This window comes from Lytechinus pictus, chromosome 12 (genome assembly GCF_037042905.1).
Source record: "Lytechinus pictus isolate F3 Inbred chromosome 12, Lp3.0, whole genome shotgun sequence".
Classification (NCBI taxonomy): Eukaryota; Metazoa; Echinodermata; class Echinoidea; order Temnopleuroida; family Toxopneustidae; genus Lytechinus; species Lytechinus pictus.
Window position 1 is genome coordinate 23,106,559 of NC_087256.1, and position 23,599 is coordinate 23,130,157.

Consider the following 23,599-nt stretch of genomic DNA (forward strand, 5'->3'; position numbering starts at 1 on the left):
ATGTACTCTGATGATGTAATGCCATTAGCCCCGCCCCCAACCCGGGGAATTCCCACTTTGTCACGTGACGTGTCTATAGAGCCAAGCAAGCAATACAAAAAAGAAGATCGAAGAGTCTCAGCTCCATCGACTGCATTCAGTTAACTGCACACATATCGCGGCCACGATTGGACGTCTCCATATCTATTTTGCTGCTTTGCTTTGTAATTCGAACGAGCTTGTTGATGTTGGTTGGATTTTATCGTACATTTGAACACAGTGCTTTGTTTACTTCATCTCAAGAATAGAGATTTTGTGGTTCGACGTTTTGAGCCATCTAACGTTACTTCCCCTTGGCTTTGGCGTTGCAGGTCAGAGGCCGAGTTCAACTTCAACTCAAGCGAGGGTCTTCGAATCTGTGCAGCCAGAGACTCGCCATCAGCACTGCCGCCTAGCTGGGGCTTGGCTGGCTCTGGAGGCCTCTATCAGATCAGGCAGGGACAAAAATTGGCCCAAAAATTCAGCCGATGAATGGAAAAAAATGGGACACACCTATCATGAGGCCATGAGAAAGGAAATGACTAGATTCTGGAGGAAAATTTTCTAGCTAGCCTACAACTTAAGCTTTTCAATAACACTCTGGACATACCCTGGCCTGGGCTTGGCTAGTAGAAATATATATTACTATTAGGCGCAAAAAAAATATTTGTTCTTAAAGTAAACACAACTCAGCGGAACAGAAATACCTGAGAAGTTGCATTTGTTTTCACAAGCTGTTGAGAAATTAAGCAATGGCATCATCATCATCAGTAACTCCAGAGTGCTCTGGCTCTACTACTAAAGACCCACCAAGTATTGAGATGCTACATGTATTTCGAGAGCTTCTTGTGCAGTATCTAGATCCGCAATGTGCCTATGATTCCCTTAGATTTCATTTGGGTAAGTTTAAAGAGAAATGCCAGTATTTGTAGTAAACACTGATTTCATGAGAAAGTCTGTAAAACCAGGCTTAATTGTCAGTATATCATCGAGGACCTAGATCTGGTACAGTTACATAAACTGAACTTTGTGAAATCTTGAAATCTACGCTGAAAAATGTTCACACTGAAGATCACCAACACAGATAAGCGCACGTGGGACAGTGTATTATTATTGCTGGAATAAAGACCCGACGGAAGTGACAGAATCCGCGCTTATTTTGCTTATTTCTCAGCAATTACACAATTTCTTCCAGAATCCTTTGGCACATATTTTTAATTCATACAAACAGACACTTGGGTGGTCATTATATTAGATTCTGTAAAAAGTCATTTTGAGATCGTTACCAAAACTGGAATTTATCTTTAAGCTCTAGGCCAACCTACAGCATTGTGCAACGATGAAAGTCCTGGCCTAATATGTTGCAATTGATCATTTTGACTGTTGCATAACACCGGGGGGGGGGGGGGGGGGGCATTTCATAATGCTGTTTGTAAGTTTTAAGAACGACTGGTGAACCTTTCTTACGCGCTAAATCATAGCCAATGAACATTTTGGTGTATATCTTTTACCACAAGAAAGAATATATTTATATCTAAATAAATAGAGTAAAATTCAGAGCAAAATGCAGAAAACTTCATCCAAATCGAATAACAAATAACAAAGTTATTGAATTTTAAAGTTTAGCAATATTTTGTAAAAACAGTTATATGCACATCATGAATGTTCATTAGGTGGGCTGATGATGTCATATCCCTACTTTCCCTTTTCTTATGTTATTACATGAAATCATACTTGTTTCATTTTTTCATGTGTAAATGATGTGTCTCCATAATAATGACATAAGTTGGGGCCATTCTAAATAACTAATGCACTTAATCAGTTGTCAATCCAATTGTTCTAGTTCTTGGTAGAATTTTTTATATAAACCTGACTTCATGATGAAATACAAAACAAAAGAACAAGTGGGGATATGACATCAGCCCACCTAATGAATATTCAGGCTGACATGCCTAGAACTGTTTTGAACAGCGGAATAATGCGAATTTTTAAAATTCGATAACTTCGTTATTTGTTATCCGATTTTGATCAAATTTTCAGCATTTTGCTTTATGAATCTTACTCTATTTATTGAGATATAAATAACTCCAGCCTGGACCATCCCTTTTAAGTCACTCTTAAATTACAAACAGCTTTATGAATCACCCACCAGTATGAATGTTGCATATATTTACTCTTGTCTTGTCTTTCCGTTAATGCCCACAATCATTATATTGATTATTATGGCATATGAACATCAAGATTGACTTGACCTGAATTTTGCCGGGACCGGCAGGTGCAATACACCGGGTGAACACCCTACTCTTTGACGAATAGTGTATTGGTTTTAACGTGCATAGGTTGTGACTCTCCTATACACGGGACCAACATTTGCGTCTTTTCCGATGGACGGAGTGTTTTCCAACTGCATTCACACCTGCACTGAATACAGTGGTGAGGCACGCTAACACACAACGCTACAGCATCAGATTTTTTGTCAGACGCGTTTCGGCATGAGCGGGACTCGGACCCCTCACGTTAAGATCTACGATCTTATCCAAAACATGCGCTCTAACCGACTGAGCTACGCTGCCTCCCTACTCCCTACTTACTACTCATAGTAGTAAGTAGTATTGTTGTGGTTGTGGACGTAAAAATTTTCCTCCAATAATCATCATAGGTGCCATCATAACTTTGAAAGTTTATGGATATAGTTTATGACTTGTGGACGTAGGGGTAATCAAGTTTCACTGACAAGTCTTAGGTCACATGATCAAGGTCATATGTCATTTAGGGTCAATGGACGTAGTATTATATCATTATATGAATTTTTTGGGTTTTTTTGCGAATTATAATTCTATAGTAGTTTTCAAAGTCAGCACTGCTGCTATATTGAATTGCACAATGCAGGCAAGGCTGCCAGAGGCGCTCCACTTGTTACTTGTTACTTAGTACTGCTTATTCACGGTTTTTTCTTCAAGGTGCTAAATCTTCCATGATCCATGATGCAATCAAAAGAAGCAGACAAGAAGGAGTGAGAGAGCTGCTACAGGCAATTGATGACATGGAAGATAAGAGAGGAGTTGTTAAGAAATTCATGGATTCACTCAAGAAGTCAGGTAAGAAAGAATTTTCTTCTGTCTCGAGGGCACATCAGTTTTGGAAAACATGGCACGTCAGCTAGTTTGTAAGAAGGGCACAGGCTTTTTGGTCATGAACTTATGTTCGGAGGGCTTTTCAGCGAGTGATACAGGCATTGGTGGTTGATTAATTTATGCCCTAGCTGGTGCATGCATTGTGCGCATAACACAGAATCATTGACGGGGTACAAAGTGTGATTTTTAGGTGGTTTCAAACTGCCTCAATCACAAGAATCCCCATTAAATTACGAGAACTATTTCAGGCTAAAAAATTATTCCTGCATCGCATTCCCACCACCCCAAAACATACCCTTCAGGATAAATTCCTTAAGTTACAAGCATGCGCAGTATGGTCTGATAAGCAAGCAAGGTGCGAGATTCAAAATTGCTAGCTCAGCAACCACCCATGGCACCCGCGCCCAACTACATGCTGGGCTAAAAGTTCCCTTAATTTGCTTTCACACTGCCAAAATACCTGCGACCTTGGAAAATCCCCGCGAAAGTTCTCGTAATTTTGACAAGCACCCACTATTCAGCTGGTATTTTCTTTCTGGGAGATTACGCATAATTTGCTTTCACACTGCCAAAATTACCTGGTACTTTCTGATCGGGGTAGATCAGGGAAAATTTCCTGATCAGAAAATACCTGAAACCACCTGTAAATGTTTAAGGTTTATATGAGAACAGAACATTTTCATTATCCCAATCTTTCTGATTCATTTCATCAGGACATAGGTTCCTACATGATGTTATCCATATGGAAAAGAAACTGGATGATAGCTGGGAATTGAAAAATCTCCTCTTGGGTACAGAAGAAGATTTGATAAAGGTCCCACCGCTGGAACTCTTGCCCCATTTAACCAGCTTTGAAAACCATGAAAAGGAAGCCATCAGGACAACTGAAAGGACTCACCCACCAAGAACCACCTGGAGTGAGTTGAATTTGCGTCTCCAAGCCAAACCATCAGAAGTTATGGAAGAGCTTATCGAAGGACTTCGAGAAATTAAATACCCTGTGTTGGCCCAAAGTTTGGAGGATGCATACAGGGGTACAGGAAAAGGTGAAATAATGTCATGATAATGATAATGGAAAGTGCATTTCATTTTGAATGAGTGATGTTGAAATTATGATCATGGGAATGATGATGGTGATAGTGATGATGATGGCGATAGTGATAGTGATGATGATGATGATGATGATGGTGATGACGATGAAGATGATGGTGGTGATAGTGATGCTGATGAAGATGGTGATGGTGATGGAAATGATAGTGGTACTAATGATGGAAATGATAATTTGACTGATGGTGATGGAGAATGATTTTGATTATCACAATAAGGTGAATGTCAGTGATAATGATGACAAGAATGAAGATAATGGGATGATGTGAATGATGGTGATAATTTTGAAGAAATTCAATAAATAACCAAAATTACCACAGATAGCCGTGGAGACCCAGATGGCCATGATAATGACGATGATGACAACGGAGGACCGGCTAAAGATCCCGAGAACAAGGAAAGGCCCAGTAATGACAAACATGGTCCTGATGATGACAAGCCTGACAGCGGAGATAAACCAGATTCCAGTGGTGCTGGTACTGCTGATGATGGACCTGGTGGGCAAAGAAGGTCTAATGGTGAAAGACAGTCTGGCGATGAAGCGAATGCTGATAGTGTGTCACCAATGCTACAGCTACTGCAACTATCAGATGCACCCAAACCTACCACTCCTTCCAGCACTGCTTCTGGTAATACTTAGTGACCAATCATCCCAAAAAGTCTACAGGATAGGTTCTCGGAAATAGCCAAAATAGTACTTTTGTCTTCAGAAAGTAATATTAAAAACCAGTTTATTTAAATGAAGAATTCTTCTTCTTCATTTTATGAAAATTTGAAGTTGTAAAATTAAACAGAACATAATATGCAAGAGTTTCTTTGACACTTCTTTCAAATAGTTATCTCGGTTTTGGTTAATCAAGTCTGCCGGGTCATATCCCATTTTAAAGCTTAGGATGCGTCTATTCAACCTCAATGAAAATCTCACAACTCATTTTGGGTGATTAATCGTTAGTTTGGGGTTGGCTGGTCACATGATTGACTGCATCATTGGAGGGAGCTAAAACTAGTTGTTCTGATAGTTGATTTCAAATTTCTTGCATCACTTCTCAGACATATTTTCAATTTCGTCAGATTAGAAGATGGACTATGCAAAAGGATCATTGCTTAAAAAAACTTATGATAAATTATGCATTCAACATATAGGTCCAAAATCAATCTTAAGTTTTCACTTAATTGTAAATTTGTGATTGATAGTCTGTTACTTATAACATGCGTTTCTTGTTTATACTACAGTAGTTAAAGCAATCATCATATGCAATTGATATTTAGCTCAATGAAGTTTAGGTGCTTCTCAACCAACATTACTTAAATGCTGTTAGTTACAACTTCTCAGACTTTTTTTTATGTTGTCTGATTGTTTGATGATTGATAGCAGATTATTCTATTCCATTGTTTTCAGTCACAGAGAGTAATATAGCCCACAGTACCCCTATGACCTTAGAGAGTCTACATCTCCATGACTACCAGGAAGAGTTGGCAGAACACTCCCTCGAAGGCAAGAACTCGGTCATTGTAGCACCTACGGGATCTGGGAAGACTCGGGTGGCCATCGCCATCGCAATGAATGCTTTGATGAAGCAGAATGGAGCCAGCAAGGAACAAAAAAAAGTTGTCTTTATTGTAAATAAGGTGAGCAATGATTCAGAGGAACTTGGATAATTAGCTCTTTCAGAGACAATCAGACAGCACTTTGATCATGCACTTTGTTCATGATGAACAACAAGAGCATTTCTTGGAGTTTTGTCCATGGTTTTCATTTTTTACAAATGCTCACAGCCAATCACATGCAAGAAGTGCTTACAGCAATTGGTAGTTAAAATCATAGCTGAATCATTATGTTGATTTCATTTTTTCTTTGCGGTTTGTCTAAATTGATTTTTTTACTCTACAGGTGTATTTCAATTTGTTTTCACAGTAAGCATACTAGGAAACAAGTTTTGATGCGGACTGGGATAATGAACTATTTTGAAATAAAAATCAATCAGTTGATATGCCTACTATGATCTAGTCTGCAGACACAGACCCTGAAACTGCATCAACAATTTGATCTTGACACTAGACTGGCACAAAATATACAACTTGTTGTTTTAATGAATGATAGGGACCTTCTATCTACAAGTCCCAGTCAGGATCTTTAAGATGCATATTCAGGTGACTTTCCAAGAGCGAAAGGTGTTGCACAGCAAACTAACCATGATCCAACGTGTTGAATTGTCCAAGGTTGCCCTGGTAGAGCAGCAGAAGAAAGCCTTTCAGGAGTTCATCCCCGAGGTTGACGGCATCAGCGGAGACATGTCCTCTCAGGTTCCCTTGGTGCATCAGTTGGAGCAGTCTGATGTCATCGTTCTGACATCACAGATACTCCTCAACGCCCTCCAGGATGGGAGCTTCTCTCTTTCTTCCCTACGCCTTATCATCCTAGATGAATGCCACAACACCCAGGTAAGCAAGATCTTGTTGCAAAGGTTATCAGACAAAGTAAGTTTTATCCGACAATTGCCACAGGAACTCTGATTCTCAGCCTATCAGAATCAAGGAAAGTTGTCAGATCTGACAACTTGTCTGATGACATATGTCGATGAAATGCTCTACAGATTAATGTTAATTTGGTCTCCAAATAGTTGGTCTACATATAGTCCAATACCACATGGGCTAAATCGATTCAATCTGCTGTCAATTTGGTCAAATTCCTCATTAAGTCTAATTCATATAAATTGCCATTGCTTTCTGGTTTCTATTCATTCGCATCTCATATTTTCAGGGATTTCTTATGGTATTATTGTGCATATATGAGTCTAATTTCACGCATCAGTAATTTTCTGTTTTATGGATGGCGCCCTTTTATGTTTCAAAATTGCTTATCTTGATAAAATGCCCGTAGCATTCTTGTTTCTATTCAGTCAAATCTGGTATTTTCAGGTATTGCCATATTGCTTATTTTTCATTGATTGCGAAACCAAAACAATCACATGCGTCAATGCATGCACATCGTTCTGATACGATTGCAGTTCTAGTTCCAGTTTTGTCTAATTTCCTCTTTGTCTTAAGTATATGTTTTGTACTTTATCAAATGAAAATTTGGTTCATAAACAGTTCATCTAACCATATAAACTAAGTGGTCTTAGACCAATTGGATATCAGGTGAAATGGGTCTGACCCAACTGGAAGTTAGAAAACAACATTGGTATAAAATGGACTAAAAGGCAATCAGACCAATTGTATAGTAGGGGAACTGGTTATGTGGGGGGGGGGTCGCAGTTTGTGGTTATGACTCTTTTAATCTTAGGGACATGGGTTCGATTCTTTCAACAAGAAATATACCCACATTGTGCTGCACTCAACCCAGGTGATCGAGGTGAATGGGTACCCAGTAGGCAGAAATTACTTGAATGATTGATTGAGCGCCTATATGGCGGCTCAGCTACAGCCGGGGTAATGATATACCAAATGTTAAGCTGTGCTATATAAATGGTCCGTATAATAAGCCAGTTCACGGTTAGCCCATGATCAACTTTTCTCAAATGACCTTTGTGATTTTTCATTAGGATAAGCACTATCAGTTTCAAATGTAGATGTTGCGTAAGCTTTACCGGTAGAGTATTCAAATTCTAAGAACAAAAGGCATTGTATAGACCAGGTGACTAGAATAGTACATCAGGAATAAAGTTTGGAAATCTGTTTTATTGTCTGCCTTTGGCACATTTGACTATTGTTTAGGCTACTGTCAAATACCAGTGATTATGAAGGCTCTATTTATTACTCTTCAGCTTGGACGTGATAAATATTTTGAAAGGAATACATGAATAATCATCAAATCACAAATGCCTATGTCAGTGAATTTGAAAGCCACCTTCATGGTTGTCTCCAATGACCTTTTTCTGCTCGTGCGCAGTTTACAACCGTGAACAGGCTTATTGTGGACAAACAATGATGAGACCATGTAGGATGAGACTATACAGAGAGTAGACGAATCAGCAATATACTGTTGAACAAACTAACAACCCTTACCCTCTAATAATACTGAAGCTTTAAGATGCCATCCGCTTGTCAACATTCATCTCGCCAGTTATTATGTCAAGTTGACATTTGTATGAAAAAGTAAATTGTGAGATTTAATGTTATATCCACAACGTGCAAGCATCATATCTAGTTGGAAACTAATCTAAGCTGCGGCGTGGCTGGCGACAGTTTAACATCCACGTGCGTTTAGCTGTAGATGTAAAATTAAGCAGCTGGAATAGCCCCTGGAAGAATATTTATTGGTTCTAATTTGAAATTCCATGTACATGTAGATATGTATCAGTTTGTCTGTCAATTTATTTCTATTTTCAGGCAGGATGATCAACAGGTTGGCATTAAAAAAAACACATATCAATGTTTTGTTTCCACTTTTTATCAACAGAAAGAAAATCCTTACAACTCCATCATGGCCTTTTACAGAGACATGAAAAAAAGAAATCAACCGCCTTTACCACAGGTAAGCAGGAATGAGTTCAAACAGAATCCAATAAAATATGTATAAATGAAAAAACTTCTAGGAGAAACTGTGTAATTGTTGAGAAATAAGCAAAAATAGGCATGACATTCCAGCAAAATGCCAGGTATTTTTCCAAGCAATTAATGCTCATCTTCGTTGGCGATCTTCAGTGTGATTTCTTTTCAGCTTTCATAGATTGCATGATTTCACAAAGTTCAACTGTACCAGATCTAGATTAAGATGATATGGTGACACTTAATCTTGGTTTTACAGACTTTCTCATAAAATCAGTGATTACTGCAACTTCTTTCACTTTTATATATTTAGAGTAATGCTGGGCCCTGTCTTACAATACGTTGCGATTGATCCGATCGATCGCAACTATGGACGGCCAGCAATGTCAATATCTATTATTCATGTTTGTTCAAAATATTTTATAATTATGGTGTATATTCATGCATTCATCGTTGTCTTGAAAATTCACTGTGCTTCTCTTTGTTTACAAAGGACATCGTGCACATTTCCTGTAGAAAAAATTATGACACCGATGGAGTTCCATAGAGTTACGATTGATTTGATCAGTCGTAACTCTTTGTAAGACGGGGCCCTGGTATCTGTTTGGTTTCCCTTCAAATGTTCTGTATAAAGTTATGATTTGTGGGGTTAAAAAAAAATGTACTTGGGGCCCGTTTCCTAAAGACTTACAGTTTTTGTGAATTTTCCTTTGTTCTAACTTCCATGGAAATCTTGATTGCGATTGGCTGCTGAGCCCCGTTACCATGGTAGTTGCCTTAACGGCAGAGTTGCCCTACATGTAGTTGTAATACTTTATAAGACGGATAGTACCGATTATAGTGAACAAATCAGAGCTGCCAAGTAGTACAGATTTTTTGTATTTAGTAATGAAAAATGAGAAGAAAATTGATGGTTTCATGCAAAATTCTGATTTCTAAAGTTTCAGTTAGATATGGTATTCCTTTGAGAAGACTGATTTGCTCACCAAAATACTGATTTTCAGCTTTAAAAATACTGAAATTTTCTTTTTAACATTAGCATCTCTGTCCCTCATCTTCCTCTCTCTCTCTCTTTCTACTGCAGGTTGTGGGTCTCACTGCATCGCTGGGTGTGAAGAAGGCCAAGAGGCAGATCGATGCCGTCAAGCATGTCCTCAAACTCTGCGCCAATCTCGACGCGGATGAGATCTCAACGGTGGTCAGATACAGAGATAGCCTTAAGAGGAGCTACCACACCCCAAAAGAAGGTGAGCCGATGCTCAAAGTTAACAGTTGTGATATTGAACAATGGGACTACAGGATTTCACTAGCTTACAACAGGAGCATTTAAAAATAGGACCCTGGTTGTAGTGTTGGACCAATGAATCCAATGCAGGTTCTTCTGTTTATATTCTTCTAATAAAATATAATTAATACGGGATTTGTATAGTGCATACATGTATATCCACCTTGGTTGCTCAAGGCGCTCCTATATTACCCCGGGTAAGCTAGTCTACCGATCTGGTGCTCACAGCTTTTTTAGGAATTACTTCCTGCCGGTATACCATTAACCTCACCTGGGTTGATTGCAACACAATGTGGGTAAATTTCTTGCTGAAGGAAAACATGTCATGACTGGAATTAAAAACCATGTCCCTGAGATTGAAAGATGAGAGCTAGACCACGATGTCCCGCCCCCCCCAAAAAAAAATAGAAATAAAATAAATAATTTTTAAAAGCACATTTTATTTTTGTTTTTATTTGAATCCATAGCAACATGGCCTGAGGCAGGGCCCTGGTCTCACTTCTGGATAAATTGTTTACATGTCCTTATGTACAGTGCAGCTATACTGAGATGCACAAAGGAACCAAGAACAGAATATGATATGAAATTTCATATTATTTGGCAGTACATATTATGCTATGCTGTCAAATAGCGGAATGCATGCAGGAAAGACAGAACCATAAATGACACTTGTAAAGGGTTCAAAATGAGATCAAAGTCAAACAGAATCCAATAGAATTTCTGCCCACGTGTTTGTATGTATCTGTGCAAAATGATTCCCGTAGAACATGTGCAATTTAATACTGAGGAAGTATAAAAATGAGCATCTGGTATTCCAGGCAAGTGTTGGGACTTTTATCAGGTTTGTACAATGTCCCACATGTGTCCATCTTCATTGTGGTAGTTTATTAAAAGGAAAATGAATCCCTTGAAACAGGATAGCTTGTGCAAAAACAGACAAACAAAAGTGTGAGACAAATTACGAGCATTTGAAGTTTCGATCATTATTGTAATGTCGACCTTCCCATTGGCAATGCAACGAAGATGTGTGATGTCACATGCGAACAACTTTGCCATTTTTTTTCTATATATTTCACTTAAAATGCCTCTTTTCTCACATCTATCAGTAGATCATGTATTCTTTCTGTAGGAGGGTGTGCAATACAGATTTTCAAAGATTACATTATGGATAAAGAGTTTGTATCACCCTAAAGAAGAGCAAAAATATACATTTTCGGGGTATTTTAGAGTCCATCAAAGGGAAAGTTGTTCACATGTGATATCACAAATATTTGTCACATTGCAAATTGGAGGGTCTCCATAGCATTAATGATTGAAATATTCAAATGCTCATAACTTTCTCACTATTTGTAGATTTTTCTCAAACTTGCTTTGATCTTATTCTTTTATTTTTCTGTTTCCACCAAAGCCAACTTGTTCCAAAGGTTTCATTCTTCTTTAACAGGTTAGCTTTTCTGAATTTAGATCTACGATGGCATGGTGACAAGTAACGTTGAATTTAAAGACTTATGAAACCATTGTACAGGTATGCTGTAACTATCTGAGTTTAGCTTTAAATAATCTGAATGATATGTTTGGTTTTTCATTTATTTCTTTTCTTTCGAATGTGCAGAAACAATTGGAGTAGAGGGGAGAGACGATAAAGACCCATTCAAGATTGAACTAGGCCGTGTAATGGAGCCAGTCGAACAGACTATAGTCTCATACCTTGATAAGATATCGGAGGGAGGAATAAGTAAGAATGAAACAAATGTATTATGAATATCAGTCTTATCTGATCAGGGGGGGGGGGCATAATTAATTATAGCTAGAGTAATAAGTGATGTACACATGTACTGTATGCTGGTGGTGGTGATGATGATGATGATATTGGTGATGATGATGATTTAATGACATTAAATGTAGAATTTATAAAGGTTGGTAAAACAAAGTGATTGAATTAACCTACTCACAAACATCAAACCAGACATTGGCAATGAAAGTAGCAGCATCAGTAGAAGTAGTAGTAATAGTAGAAGTAGAAGTAGTTGTAGTAGTAGTAGTAATCATAGAAGTAGTAGTAGTATTTAAGATTTAACTTCTTGTAATATCAATAATGTCCTTTTTGCAGCTGGTAAAAAGATCCTGGAATGTCGGCAAGAAATGACAGAGATGTCATCTTTTCGAGGCACTCAACAATATGAAGGGGTGACCACCAAGTTACTACAGTTCCTCTCTGTTGAAGTGAAGGACTCCGAAATAGCCAGGTTTCTTCAAGATTGTGCTAATTTTCTAAAGGTTGGGCTCTCTTAGCTCATTAGCAAATTGGAAATATATACAGGGTTCCCACAGAAGAATCTATGCACTGTACTGGAAGAAAATTTCAGTCCACATGAACATTTCCCTCAACATTTTTTGCGATTAATCCGTCGCGCAAAACTTTTTGACCATGGTGCTCTCTGACTTTTTACTCTCAAGTCTTGTGCAACTTTTGAGATAACAATTGCGACCCCCAGGTACACGGTTACGAAATTACACAACATTTTGTAAGAGCATGCAGACCCAAATTGCTCAAAAACATGAATTTGTGTACAAATCCAATGCAAATAGTGTTCTTAGCCAAAATTCATAAATGTATCATTATTTTTCCTTTTTCTGATGAAAATCAATTAATTCCAACTTGTTTATTGGCAAAATAAAGCCTCGACAATTTCCATTGAATAAAATAATAAACAATAAGTCGAAAAACAAAGAAATATAGAAGAAATTTAGAAAACAATAACATACATAAGAAAATGAATGTGATGTTGAAATCTTTTTAGAGTATATTTGGCCATATCCCTATAAATAGTCTGTGTACCAAAAATTAGCATTTAGGGGTATTATTTAGTCAATTAGAGTAAACTTTTGATAAATTAGCATAATCAATTAGCGATGAGATTTTTCACAGAATTTGATCTTATAGTTTTGTAGATTATGCCATGGGTAACGCGCTTGCCAATTTTCATTGCGATGGCGTGATCGACAACCAAGATCATGGGGGGCTCAGCCCCCCCCCCCTAGTCTTCTAAGGTGTTGAAATAGCCCAGTTTATTTATGGTTAAGTCATTATACATTCATAGTACAGCGGATCATGAATGACCATGATTTTTCCCAATACATGAATGTATCTATGTTCAAGCATTTTGCTGGGTTTTTGTCTCGCCTGCATAGCAGAGCGAGACTATAGGCGCCGCTTTTCCGACGGCGGCGGCGTCAACATCAAATCTTAACCTAAGGTTAAGTTTTTGAAATGACATCATAACTTAGAAAGTATATAGACCTATTTCATGAAACTTAGACATAAGGTTAATCAAGTATTACTGAACATCCTGCCTGAGTTTCAGGTCACATGACCAAGTTCAAAGGTCATTTAGCGTCAATGAACTTTGACCATGTTGGGAGAATTATTTTCAAAATCTTAACCGAAGGTTAAGTTTTTGAAATGACATCATAACTTAGGAAGTATATAGACCTAGTTCATGAAACTTGAGCATAAGATTAATCAAGTATTAGTGAACATCCTGCTTGAGTGTCAGGTCACGTGACCAAGGTCAAAGGTCATTTAGGGTCAATGAACTTTGGTCAAGTTGGGGATATTTGTTGAATTACTATCATAACTTTGAAAATGTATGGATCTAGTTCATGAAACTGGGACATAAGGTTAATCAAGTATTAGTGAACATCCTGCCTGAGTTTCAGGTCACATGACCAAGGTCAAAGGTCATTTAGGGTCAATGAACTTTGGCCAAGTTGGGGGTATTTGTTGAATTACCATCATAACTTTGAAAATTTATGGATCTAGTTCATGAAACTTGGATATTAGGTTAATCAAGTACCACTGAATATCCTGTGCGAGTTTCAGGTCACATGACCATGGTCAATGGTCATTTAAGGTCAATGAACTTTGGCCATGTTGGGGGTATTTGTTCAATTACCATCCTAACTCTGAAATTTTATGGATCTAGTTCATAAAACTTGGACATAAGAGTAATCAAGTATCACTGAACATCCTGTACGAGTTTCAGGTCACATGACCATGGTCAAAGGACATTAAAGGTCAATGAACTTTGGCAGTGTTGGGGGTATTTGTTGAAACCCCATCATAACTTTGAAAGTTTATAGATAGAGTGAATGAAATGTGGACATGGGTGTAGTTGACAAGTCTTAAGTCACCGTTCAAATGTCATTTATGGTCAATGAACGTGGTATTATGTCAGTATATGAATGGTGTTTTTGTGAATGATTATTTTGTAGTAGTTTTCAAAGTTAGCACTGTTGCTATATCAAATCGCGTAATGCAGGCGAGACTGCCAGAGGCGTTCCACTTGTTTATGGGGGTAATCACTTTGTTTGATAATTATCCCACTGGTGAGAAATAAATTCTCCATATTAGGAAACAAATGCTCAATTTCTATCCGAATTCTTTCCTTTCTGCAGGTATACAACGAATCGCTGTACATCAACAGAGACGCCAGGACAGTGGACGCTCTGAATCATATAAACTCCTATACACAGATTCTGATCGACAGGAATCAAAACACGGAGGCTTCAGTGGACAGACTGATCAAACTCTTTGAAGGTAGGTCTCACTGTGGTCAAGTGCATTCATTTGAAATTAGTGCAATTAATGTTATTTTGTCTACCTCCTAATGCAAAACATCAGCATTCTCATTTCTGACTTTTCAACCATTCTGAATTTGGAGGAAGGAATATTATTTTTTTTACCATTATGGAGCCCGGTGCATAAAACTTTTTACCTGAGAAAACTCAGGTTGTTTTTACCTGAGTTTTTGCCCTGTGTTAAAGTCAATGGCAAAAATCAGACTAACCTTTAATAGTTTCCAGTTTTTACCAGAGTTTTCTCAGGTAAAAAGTTTTATGCAACAGGCCCCTGATCTTGTGTTTTGATATGGATTTCCTATTTTTCTTGATAGCTTTACTATCAAATCCTATGGGAAATACTATTTTGCAAAATGTTCCATATTTTCCAGTCACATAAGTTGGGAAGTCTGTCATTATTTTATTATTATAAATGGCTTATGTATTGGTGTGGTTTTACGAAATAGATAGTTAGTCAACAAATACAACACCAGCTACGGATAATGTGAGATTTTCAAGCTCCTGAAAAAGGGGTCCCTTTCTGAAGACTTTGCAAAGTACACAAGTCCATTGTGACTGTGTTAAACTTTGACATTTCTCTTGGAGATCAACTACAGCTTTGATTGCTTACTTCAAATCCATTACTCTCTGTCTCTCTGTTGTAACAGTTAAGTTTGACTGGTAGGAACGAACCCATACCAGGTTGTCCATGGACAAAGTACATGTATAGGCCTATAGCAGTTCCAGATCTTTGTAGCTTTGGAAGTCAACAAGCTGCGACTATAATTTTTCATTGTATTGTAGGAATCAAACCTAAGATTGAGGAGATATGTCATGGACCAAGCAATGAGAATCCAGTGCTGCAGCGTTTGGAGAAGATCCTAATTCAAGAATACGAAGAAAAGGAAGAGACTTTGGCCATCCTGTTCACCAATACCAGGGACTCCACAAGAGCGCTACAAGCCTGGATCCAGGAAACACCATCTCTGGCATCCGTCAATCCTGGCACTCTCATCGGGACGGGTGGAAGTACTGGTAAGTTTGGAATTTGTTTCTTTTAGGACTTTGATATGAGCTTACTGGCATGGATCCATGAAATGTTATCTCGAGAATTCCTCAGTCCTGGCATTCTCACTGAGACGGGTGGAAACACAAGTTTAGAATTTGTTCATCTAATCTTACTGACCTGGATTCAGGAAAACTCATCTCTAGAATTCCATCTCTAAAAAATTTTCATTACAGGAGCCAGATTGGAACTGGTGGAATGCTGGTAGGTTTGCTGCTCAGTGTTCGATGTTTGCCCCATCAAATAATGTTGTCTCATGTCAGATATGGAAAAGAAAAACAACAATGGTGGAAAGATAGAGCCTTGGGGGACACCATGTGACATACGTTTATAAAGAGATTTAGGAGGGTTAATGAATGTAGAAAGTTTTTTTACTATGATGGACAGGGCTGGAGGTCATTGACAACATGCCAGAAATTAAGTTGTATATCACTCAAATTATGTTCTAATTTAGGTATGACTCAAACCCAACAAGAACAGTTACTTGCCATGTTCAAGGAGAAGAAACACAAGCTCGTCATCTCAACCTCAGTAGCAGAAGAGGGTCTGGACATCCAGATGTGCAACCTTGTGATCAGATACAACTATGTCAGAGATGACATAGGTAGAGTCCAAGCAAGGGGTGAGTTTAATCCATTGTTTACTGGATAGGGTCGCTCCCTGTACAAAGTCTCTAGGAATAACAGAATTCAGTTTGCGACAGTGAAAGTCCAAAAGTTAACTGAAGGTGGAGAGTGGAGAGTGGTCAATAGCATGATGGTCATTTTCAGGTCACCATGTCCAATCTTCATTCAATGACTTGAGATTTTTTTTTTGGAGGTCGATCTGCCCTGAGGCATTGTTTTCAATTTTGTCCTTGTCACAGTATTTATCTGCTCACACGTTATCTTTATTCATAGGTACACTGTATGTAGATTTACACCTTCCATTTAAAAAAAATAATTTACATTCATTGTTTTTGTACTATATTTATGATATTATTGATTTGTATATTCTACATGAAAAATCGGAAGAAAATGAATGTTTAATTGAATGATTGAATGAATGAATGAATGAACACAATTTAAAATCAAATGTTTTCAATCTTCTTTTTGAATTAGGACGATAATTTAATGATTTACAGTCAAGGAACTTATTCTCTGGCCCATAAAACTACCGAACCCAAATCAATATCAAGCGCAAGTACCAAATACGTGCTTTCAGTTGGTTAAAAATGAAGTTGCTTATGAATATAGAGTTGCGTTTAAGTGTAACTCTTTCTGTAATGTTTCTTTTGAGGTAACTCCCATTGGAACTTGGCAAAGCAGCTTTCTGCTGCATCAACGCCAAGCTGGCATATGACCAATTACATATGAAACATTTTTACGTCTAGGTTAACCAGTCATAGTGGCTTACCATTGTAGATGACAGAAATTACTCTCGGGCCTTTTTTAATTAAAGTGGAGATAATGGCAGTGCAGGGATTTGAACTCACAAACCTTTCAATCGTGAGTCCAATGCTCTAGCCACTAGACCACACAACCCTTATATTTCAATGGCATGAAGATTGGAGTATATTGTGTTTAACAAGCAGTTTGGAAGGATTCATTATGATTGGGAGCTGTTTCACCAAACTGTTTGCAAAGTTATGTACAATTTTATGAACTGGATGCGACAAGCCACAGTAGTTTCTTTGTCAATTTCCATCACGTATGCCAAGGTTTATACAATTAAACGCATTTTCAGTTCAAAAGTATAATATCAGCCACATTTGTAATTTCAATAATTAGAAAATCTATGTTAAGTATTGCTCACAGTTTGGCAGTTCATTTTCCACTCATTCATATTAGTTTATGAGCAGTTTTGTGAAAGTTGCCCCTGTAATATTTGTTTTTGGTTGGTCTGTAGGAAGAAGCAGAGCGGAGGGCGGGAAGTTCTACCTTGTGTTCAACAAACGCCTTCGCAAGCTGGCTGAAAGAGAGAAAATGAACAGGATTCGTGAGCGGATGATGGAGGAAGCTACAGAGACTGTCTGTGGGATGATCAAAGATAACAAACAGGAGTACTTGGATAATGTAAGTCTACTTTACATGGAGGCAAGATGATTATTAACAGCATCTGTATAGCACTATCTGTCTGTGAGAAACAGTCAAATGTGATGGTGCCTGCGGTATTGCACACATTGTCCACACTATTGCTGTAAAAGACAGGGGCGGTATTCTGAGGTCATTTTATCTTTATAATATTTAATTTTATCTCTTAAAATGAAATTGGTATTCTGAGATGACATTTTATCTCTCAGATAAAAAATTTTCTTGCGTATAAATGATATCTTGCGTATCTACAGATGATACGCAACAGAGCAGTGCCTGCGTAGACATACCTATAGCTTATCTGGCCATAGCAACGCGGATGATGTGCTTGCGCCCATATTACTTTGAAGCCAGATAAAATAAACTTAAAAGAGGGTAAGGGCTATTTTATCTCCGCGACATTGATTTCATCATTATTTCTAGGTGAATTAACTCCAAATGTTGACATGAAAGTGAAGAAAAATTATATATTCATTGAGAATAACACCTAAGTTAACGTTATTCCTGTACAATCAGGAAGTATTTCATAAGACTTTTCTTTACTAATATTGTCTTTGAAATGATGCTTGAAAAGATGCGATATAGACTTCGAAAAAAAAAAATGAGTATTGTCATTTTTTAAAAAGAAATCTCTGTAAAGATGCGCAAGCGTATTTGAAGTCAATATATTGACGCAATTTCACTCCTTTGCCACATCTCTTGGAGGAATGGAATTCCATTGGTTGAGTGATATGAGAGAGCTATAAAAGGGCATTTCTAATTGGATATTTATTAAAAAATAGGTGTGTCTTACAGAGATAAAATGAAGATAAATTGTTTTTAGAATACCAATTCGGAGAGATTTTAAGGGTATTTTATCCCACTGATTTTAACAGAGATAAAATATTTTATTTCATCTGAGATAAAATGGATCTCAGAATACCACCCCAGGTCTTTAGCTCAGATTTGAGGTCAGCTTTTAGTTCAGATTTGAAGGTTCCAGAAGTGTTACAATTATATGGTTGGATTGGTAGACAATTTCAAAGCTTCAGAGCTACCGACAAAAAAGCTCAAACCCTGTAGGCTTGGAAGGTGTGAGTGTTTTGTTGTTGGATTGTAGTCTTATGGTGAAATTGAAATTATGAGGTCACGAGGTCAAGGGGCATGCGCCATAGGTTGCTCTCAGGAGGCATTTAAAAACGACACTTAAAAACAGATTTGGGAATTTAAAGTATGTCTTAAGTTTTGGTAAAGGGTCAGTAATGGGAATCATTATCCAGTGTCCTCCAACATTCAAATATTACAAAAGTGTAGTAGTCACTGAATGTTTTTTCAGCCAATAGAATTAAAATTTGACATCCAGCGTCCTCTCTTAGTAGAGTTTCCATTTTTATTGAGAGTTTGACTTTCAACTCTCGATTTAGACTTGACTGATTGCATTGACTACTGTGTATGATCAGGCATGAAAATCAGCTTCACATTGAATCATGAAGCTTTATGTTAAAGGACCCAAACTTTTTACAAGATGTTGTACCAATACCCTTTCTGTGGTGAACATTTCAGATTGCTGAACTCCAGAGGCAAGATGCCAGCGAGCGATCCCTTCAGAGGTCTGGCCGACTAGCAGCTGAAAAAAAGAAATCTAACCGGAAAGTCCACAAGGAAGTCAAGCTGCTCTGCAAACACTGCCGGGAATTCATCTGCTACACGGAGGACATCAGGTCCATCAACGGACAGCATCACATAGTCATCGAGGAAAACTTCCGAGAACGCATCATAACGGAGAGGTTCCAAGAAGACCAAACCCTCTACGGGGACGTTAAGGTGTCTCAGGAGGTCCAGTGTAAAAGGTGCAAGCAGCAGTTGGGGTTCATGATGATCTTCCGAGAGCATGAACTGCCGCTGCTCTCCATCAGGTACCTGGTCATCGAGGTGCGCAAAGGCATCAGGGTTCACAAGAAGAAATGGAGCGACACAACCTCCCTCTTCACCATCAAGGATATCGATCTGGAAGATCTGGCGAAGAGACTGGACGTCTGCATGGAAGATGAAGAATCTGAAGACGAAACTATTGAGAAAGAGCAATAGTTCTACAAAACTGTATAAAAATCAGTTAAATTCAGCAATTGTAATACCCGGTAATTAGTTGTTTTTCTTCATATTTGTACCAGCGAAGCTTATTGATAAAAGAAATATCAACAAAATATCTACCAGTACCAATGGTGCAATGAGAAAAGCAGAATTTTAAGGAAATATCAATATCAAAAGAATAGTTAATCCTTTCTAAATTAAGTCACCATGCAAAGAGTCGTTTAAGTGCAAAACGTGATGATAATGACAACATTTTATCAATGTTATTAAATCCATGGTATCAATCTATGCTTTCTCAAAACTTGCCTTTGAACTAACTTACGGTTATGTGCTTGACCCGTTGCTTATAGCAAGCAGCTGTGTCATGTAAATTCTTAAACTATGGTACTTTGAAATCCAATTAGGTTCTTTGCTATTCTTAACTTGCAGTAATAGAAACTTTCTTCATAGTAATTTGACTTTGCGGTATTTACATACTTTTTTTTTATCTGTGCTTGCAATTTATATGAAATTAAGAAAGGCTTATATAGATAAATTACAAATGACTTTATGAATGACTGGTGCACCTTTCTGAGGTGCCAAGTCAACATCAATGAAATTTCAAACTTTTCTCGCTCATCTACACGTATCCACAAACCTTTCATATCATATTAGGTATCAAAGTAAAGAAGAAAAATTGAATTTCAGGATGATATAAATAAATCCCCTCTGTTGAAAAATATAACTTGCCATCCTGTTTTCCTTACTTAGATTTTCTGGATATTTGTACATAAAATGCTATCACTTTAAAGAGTTAAGATGAGATGAAACTGAATGTTTCATCAGGTTGTATCCAGATTGTCTTTCATTCAATATTCAGTTTATCTGTGCACTATCAAATTTTAAAGCTCTTACATCTATGTGCAGTAGAACATGTAGCCATACCATGCAGTCTATTTAATACTTCAACATGCAGTTAGGTTCTTTCAGTTCTTTAATACTTTGCAATAATGAATAGCTTTAATTTGTAGCCTCTAGGGTGATATAACCTGGCTGTAAATGATCGAATTTGAATTTTTGTTGTATATATTGTATCAAAAATATCTGCTTAACTTAATACAGAGTATATTAATGTAAAGGTATTCCTAATATAGAGGGATAATATCCAAATTTATTACAAATTTCTAAAACTAAGTAAGAGCAAATCCTCATATCTCTTATGACAAGGTATTTATATTTCTCATGGCAGGCAAGATTTTACCCAAAGTTTTAGGAAAATGGATGAAGTGAATAAAAAAAGTAACCGTTTCAGCCTTATCATCATTAACATAGCATACAGAGAAGGCTTTTCAATGTAATTCTTTCAAATGACAAAGAAATATGTTTCTCAGGTGAGGACGGCATTGTTTGGAGTTCATCACAGCCTTACTCCCCAAACTTGGAAAAAAATATCTGTCTCGGTGGCCGTCAGCATGAACCAGTCATGTCGTGCGTGGAGTAAGAGTTACCAATGAAATAATGAGGAATCACTTCCCCATATTCTGGTAAAGTGAAATATACCATAATCTCAGAGTACAAGTTTTTTTAATTTGGATTTCTTTCTCTATACTAGCAGTCTAAAGTAAGTTGACATCATTTAACATGCCACCATATTATTTTGTCAAGAAGACACAGATTTCTAAATCATTTAAATAATATGTGTTGTAAAATGCATTGCATTTTATTTTATAAGCAATCGTACTATATATGTTTGATTTTAATTCAAGTGCAAATATTTTTTTATATAGAATATTTTGATGCATGATATTTACTCAAAATATTTCAGAAATCTTTATCAAAGGCTACATACATGTACACACCTTAGTTTGTTATACAAATGTGACATGCGGTATCAAGCATTTATTTGTTAAAGTATATTGAGGACTCCAGCTTATGAAATGAGCCATATTCTCTTAGATGGAAAAGTGACATAACCTGAGTTTTTCCAATATATTTTGATGGTGAGAAACAATAAAGCAACTCTTGTTGAAAGAAAAGAATAGTGCTTGAATTTCATTTGATCCAAATGAAAGTTTGGTATTTAATATTGAGGTGAACATAATTCATGTTTATTATATTTTAATAACAGACAGTTGACCGATTTCCAATATTTGTGTTTTTTTTCTTTTAATACAGAAGAAAGTTTTAAAATTAATTTGTTTTAAATCCAAGAGATGAAATCAAAATTTACTTTGTTTGCCTCTTTTCTGGCTTATCTTATGGTGTTTGATATTTAGAATGATATATCCTTTTGAAGTTGACTTTCTAAAAAAATATCCAAATAGTATTGCAATTTTAAGATAGGAGATAAAGACATTCTTGATAATGACCTACATGAATTGATAGGTTTTAAGAAATTAATTATTATCCATTTATGGAGGATGGGAAAGGCAAAGAAATAGAAGATAGTGGTGATAAAAAATAGGAAATAATAGAAAGAGAGAGGAACAGAAAAAATATAGAGGGGGAGGATAATGATGAAGGAGGTGACAATGATGATGATGGTGATGTTGATTTGATGATGATGACAATGAAAACTACAACAAAGATAACGACGATGATGATGATGGTGATATTGATTATGGTGATGATGATGATGATGTTGGTGGTGATGATGATGGTGGTGATGATGACAACGATGGTGATGTTGTTGATAGTTGTAATGATGATGGCGATGATTGTGCTAACGATGATGATCGAGGTAATGGTAGTGGTGATGTTGCTGATGGTAGTGGTGACGATAATGATGGTGATTCTTATGATTGTAGTGATTATAAAGAAATGAGGAAGAAAGAGACAATGGAAGGGTGTGATTCTGAGTATGCTGACCGTGATGATTTTGATTAAATGGTGACATATTTGCTCCCGAGACGTTTGCTCCGGTCTTAATACATGAGAGGGCATACAATGTACATGTAAAGGCCACTGCACACCTTACGACTGTTCGCGATCCGATTTTGGAACAAATCGCATTTTGCTCATTTTCTGAAAATGTGAATGGAACATATCATTTTATTTGAGGTTAGAATTAATTGAAAGAATACTAATTTTGAAAGATTGCAAGCCTTCATTTTGGAGTAAAGGCCAAATTAGTTTCAAATTGCAGCCAATCGTACGACTGCTATGACGTCATTACGACTAGATATTAAATGCGCTTTTATTCTAAGAAGGATGATACCATAGTCACAGATTTTAACATAGGTATTCCTACGATGGTTTATCAAATTCTACTACATTTTATTTTGAAATTGGGTCGCAGACCAATCGTAAGGTGTGCGGACGCCTTAAGGTTAGAGTTGGGATTGTAATAGAGTTTTTGGTTCAGCATAATGTGATAAAGATAACGAATAGGATTTATTTAGTTTTAGAGGTTAGATTTTCTGTTTGGCTTGGCGTGTAGATTTTCCATTGGATGTTTTGTCGCGGGAGCGAATGTTATAGAACCGATTAAACAGATATGAGAAAGAGAAGAAGAATGACCGAGTGTAATGAAGAATAAAAACTTGAAAAAGGAGAGAATGATAGGAAGATATGACAATGATGATGAGCAATAATGATAATTTTGATTTTTAAAAGGGAAAAATTAAGGAGGTGAAAAAGAATTAGAATATTATAAGAGGATGATCAAGTTCTAGGACTAAACGAAAAAAAGTTGAATCGGGAGAAAAGGATTCAGGAGAAAGGTTACGAATGCTTCTTTCGGCAAAGTCTGTTTTAT

General features: G+C 37.1%; 2 protein-coding genes across 2 annotated transcripts in view; one reads left to right on the forward strand and one right to left on the reverse strand.

Moving 5' to 3' along the window:
• Positions 1 to 23,599, reverse strand: part of LOC129273049 (G-protein coupled receptor 83-like) — a 182,573-nt gene that overhangs the window by 90,104 nt on the left and 68,870 nt on the right. The gene's annotated exons all lie outside the window — the stretch shown is intronic.
• Positions 67 to 22,064, forward strand: LOC129273703 (antiviral innate immune response receptor RIG-I-like). Its single transcript, XM_054910769.2, has 15 exons — positions 67 to 918; positions 2,979 to 3,116; positions 3,866 to 4,198; positions 4,580 to 4,888; positions 5,659 to 5,888; positions 6,480 to 6,701; positions 8,662 to 8,736; positions 9,835 to 9,997; positions 11,648 to 11,770; positions 12,146 to 12,312; positions 14,494 to 14,635; positions 15,460 to 15,690; positions 16,176 to 16,343; positions 17,609 to 17,775; positions 19,336 to 22,064. The coding sequence occupies exons 1-15, from the start codon at positions 771 to 773 to the stop codon at positions 19,858 to 19,860; spliced, it is 3,141 nt and encodes a 1,046-aa protein (XP_054766744.2). The 5' UTR covers positions 67 to 770; the 3' UTR covers positions 19,861 to 22,064.

Bases quoted from the DNA above. Each gene is read 5' to 3' on its own strand.
- LOC129273703 (XM_054910769.2), top strand. From the start codon at position 771: ATGGCATCATCATCATCAGTAACTCCAGAGTGCTCTGGCTCTACTACT. The intron at 919-2,978 runs GTAAGTTTAAAG...TTTTTCTTCAAG, and splicing joins TTCCCTTAGATTTCATTTGG to GTGCTAAATCTTCCATGATC. The intron at 6,702-8,661 runs GTAAGCAAGATC...TTTTATCAACAG, and splicing joins ATGAATGCCACAACACCCAG to AAAGAAAATCCTTACAACTC.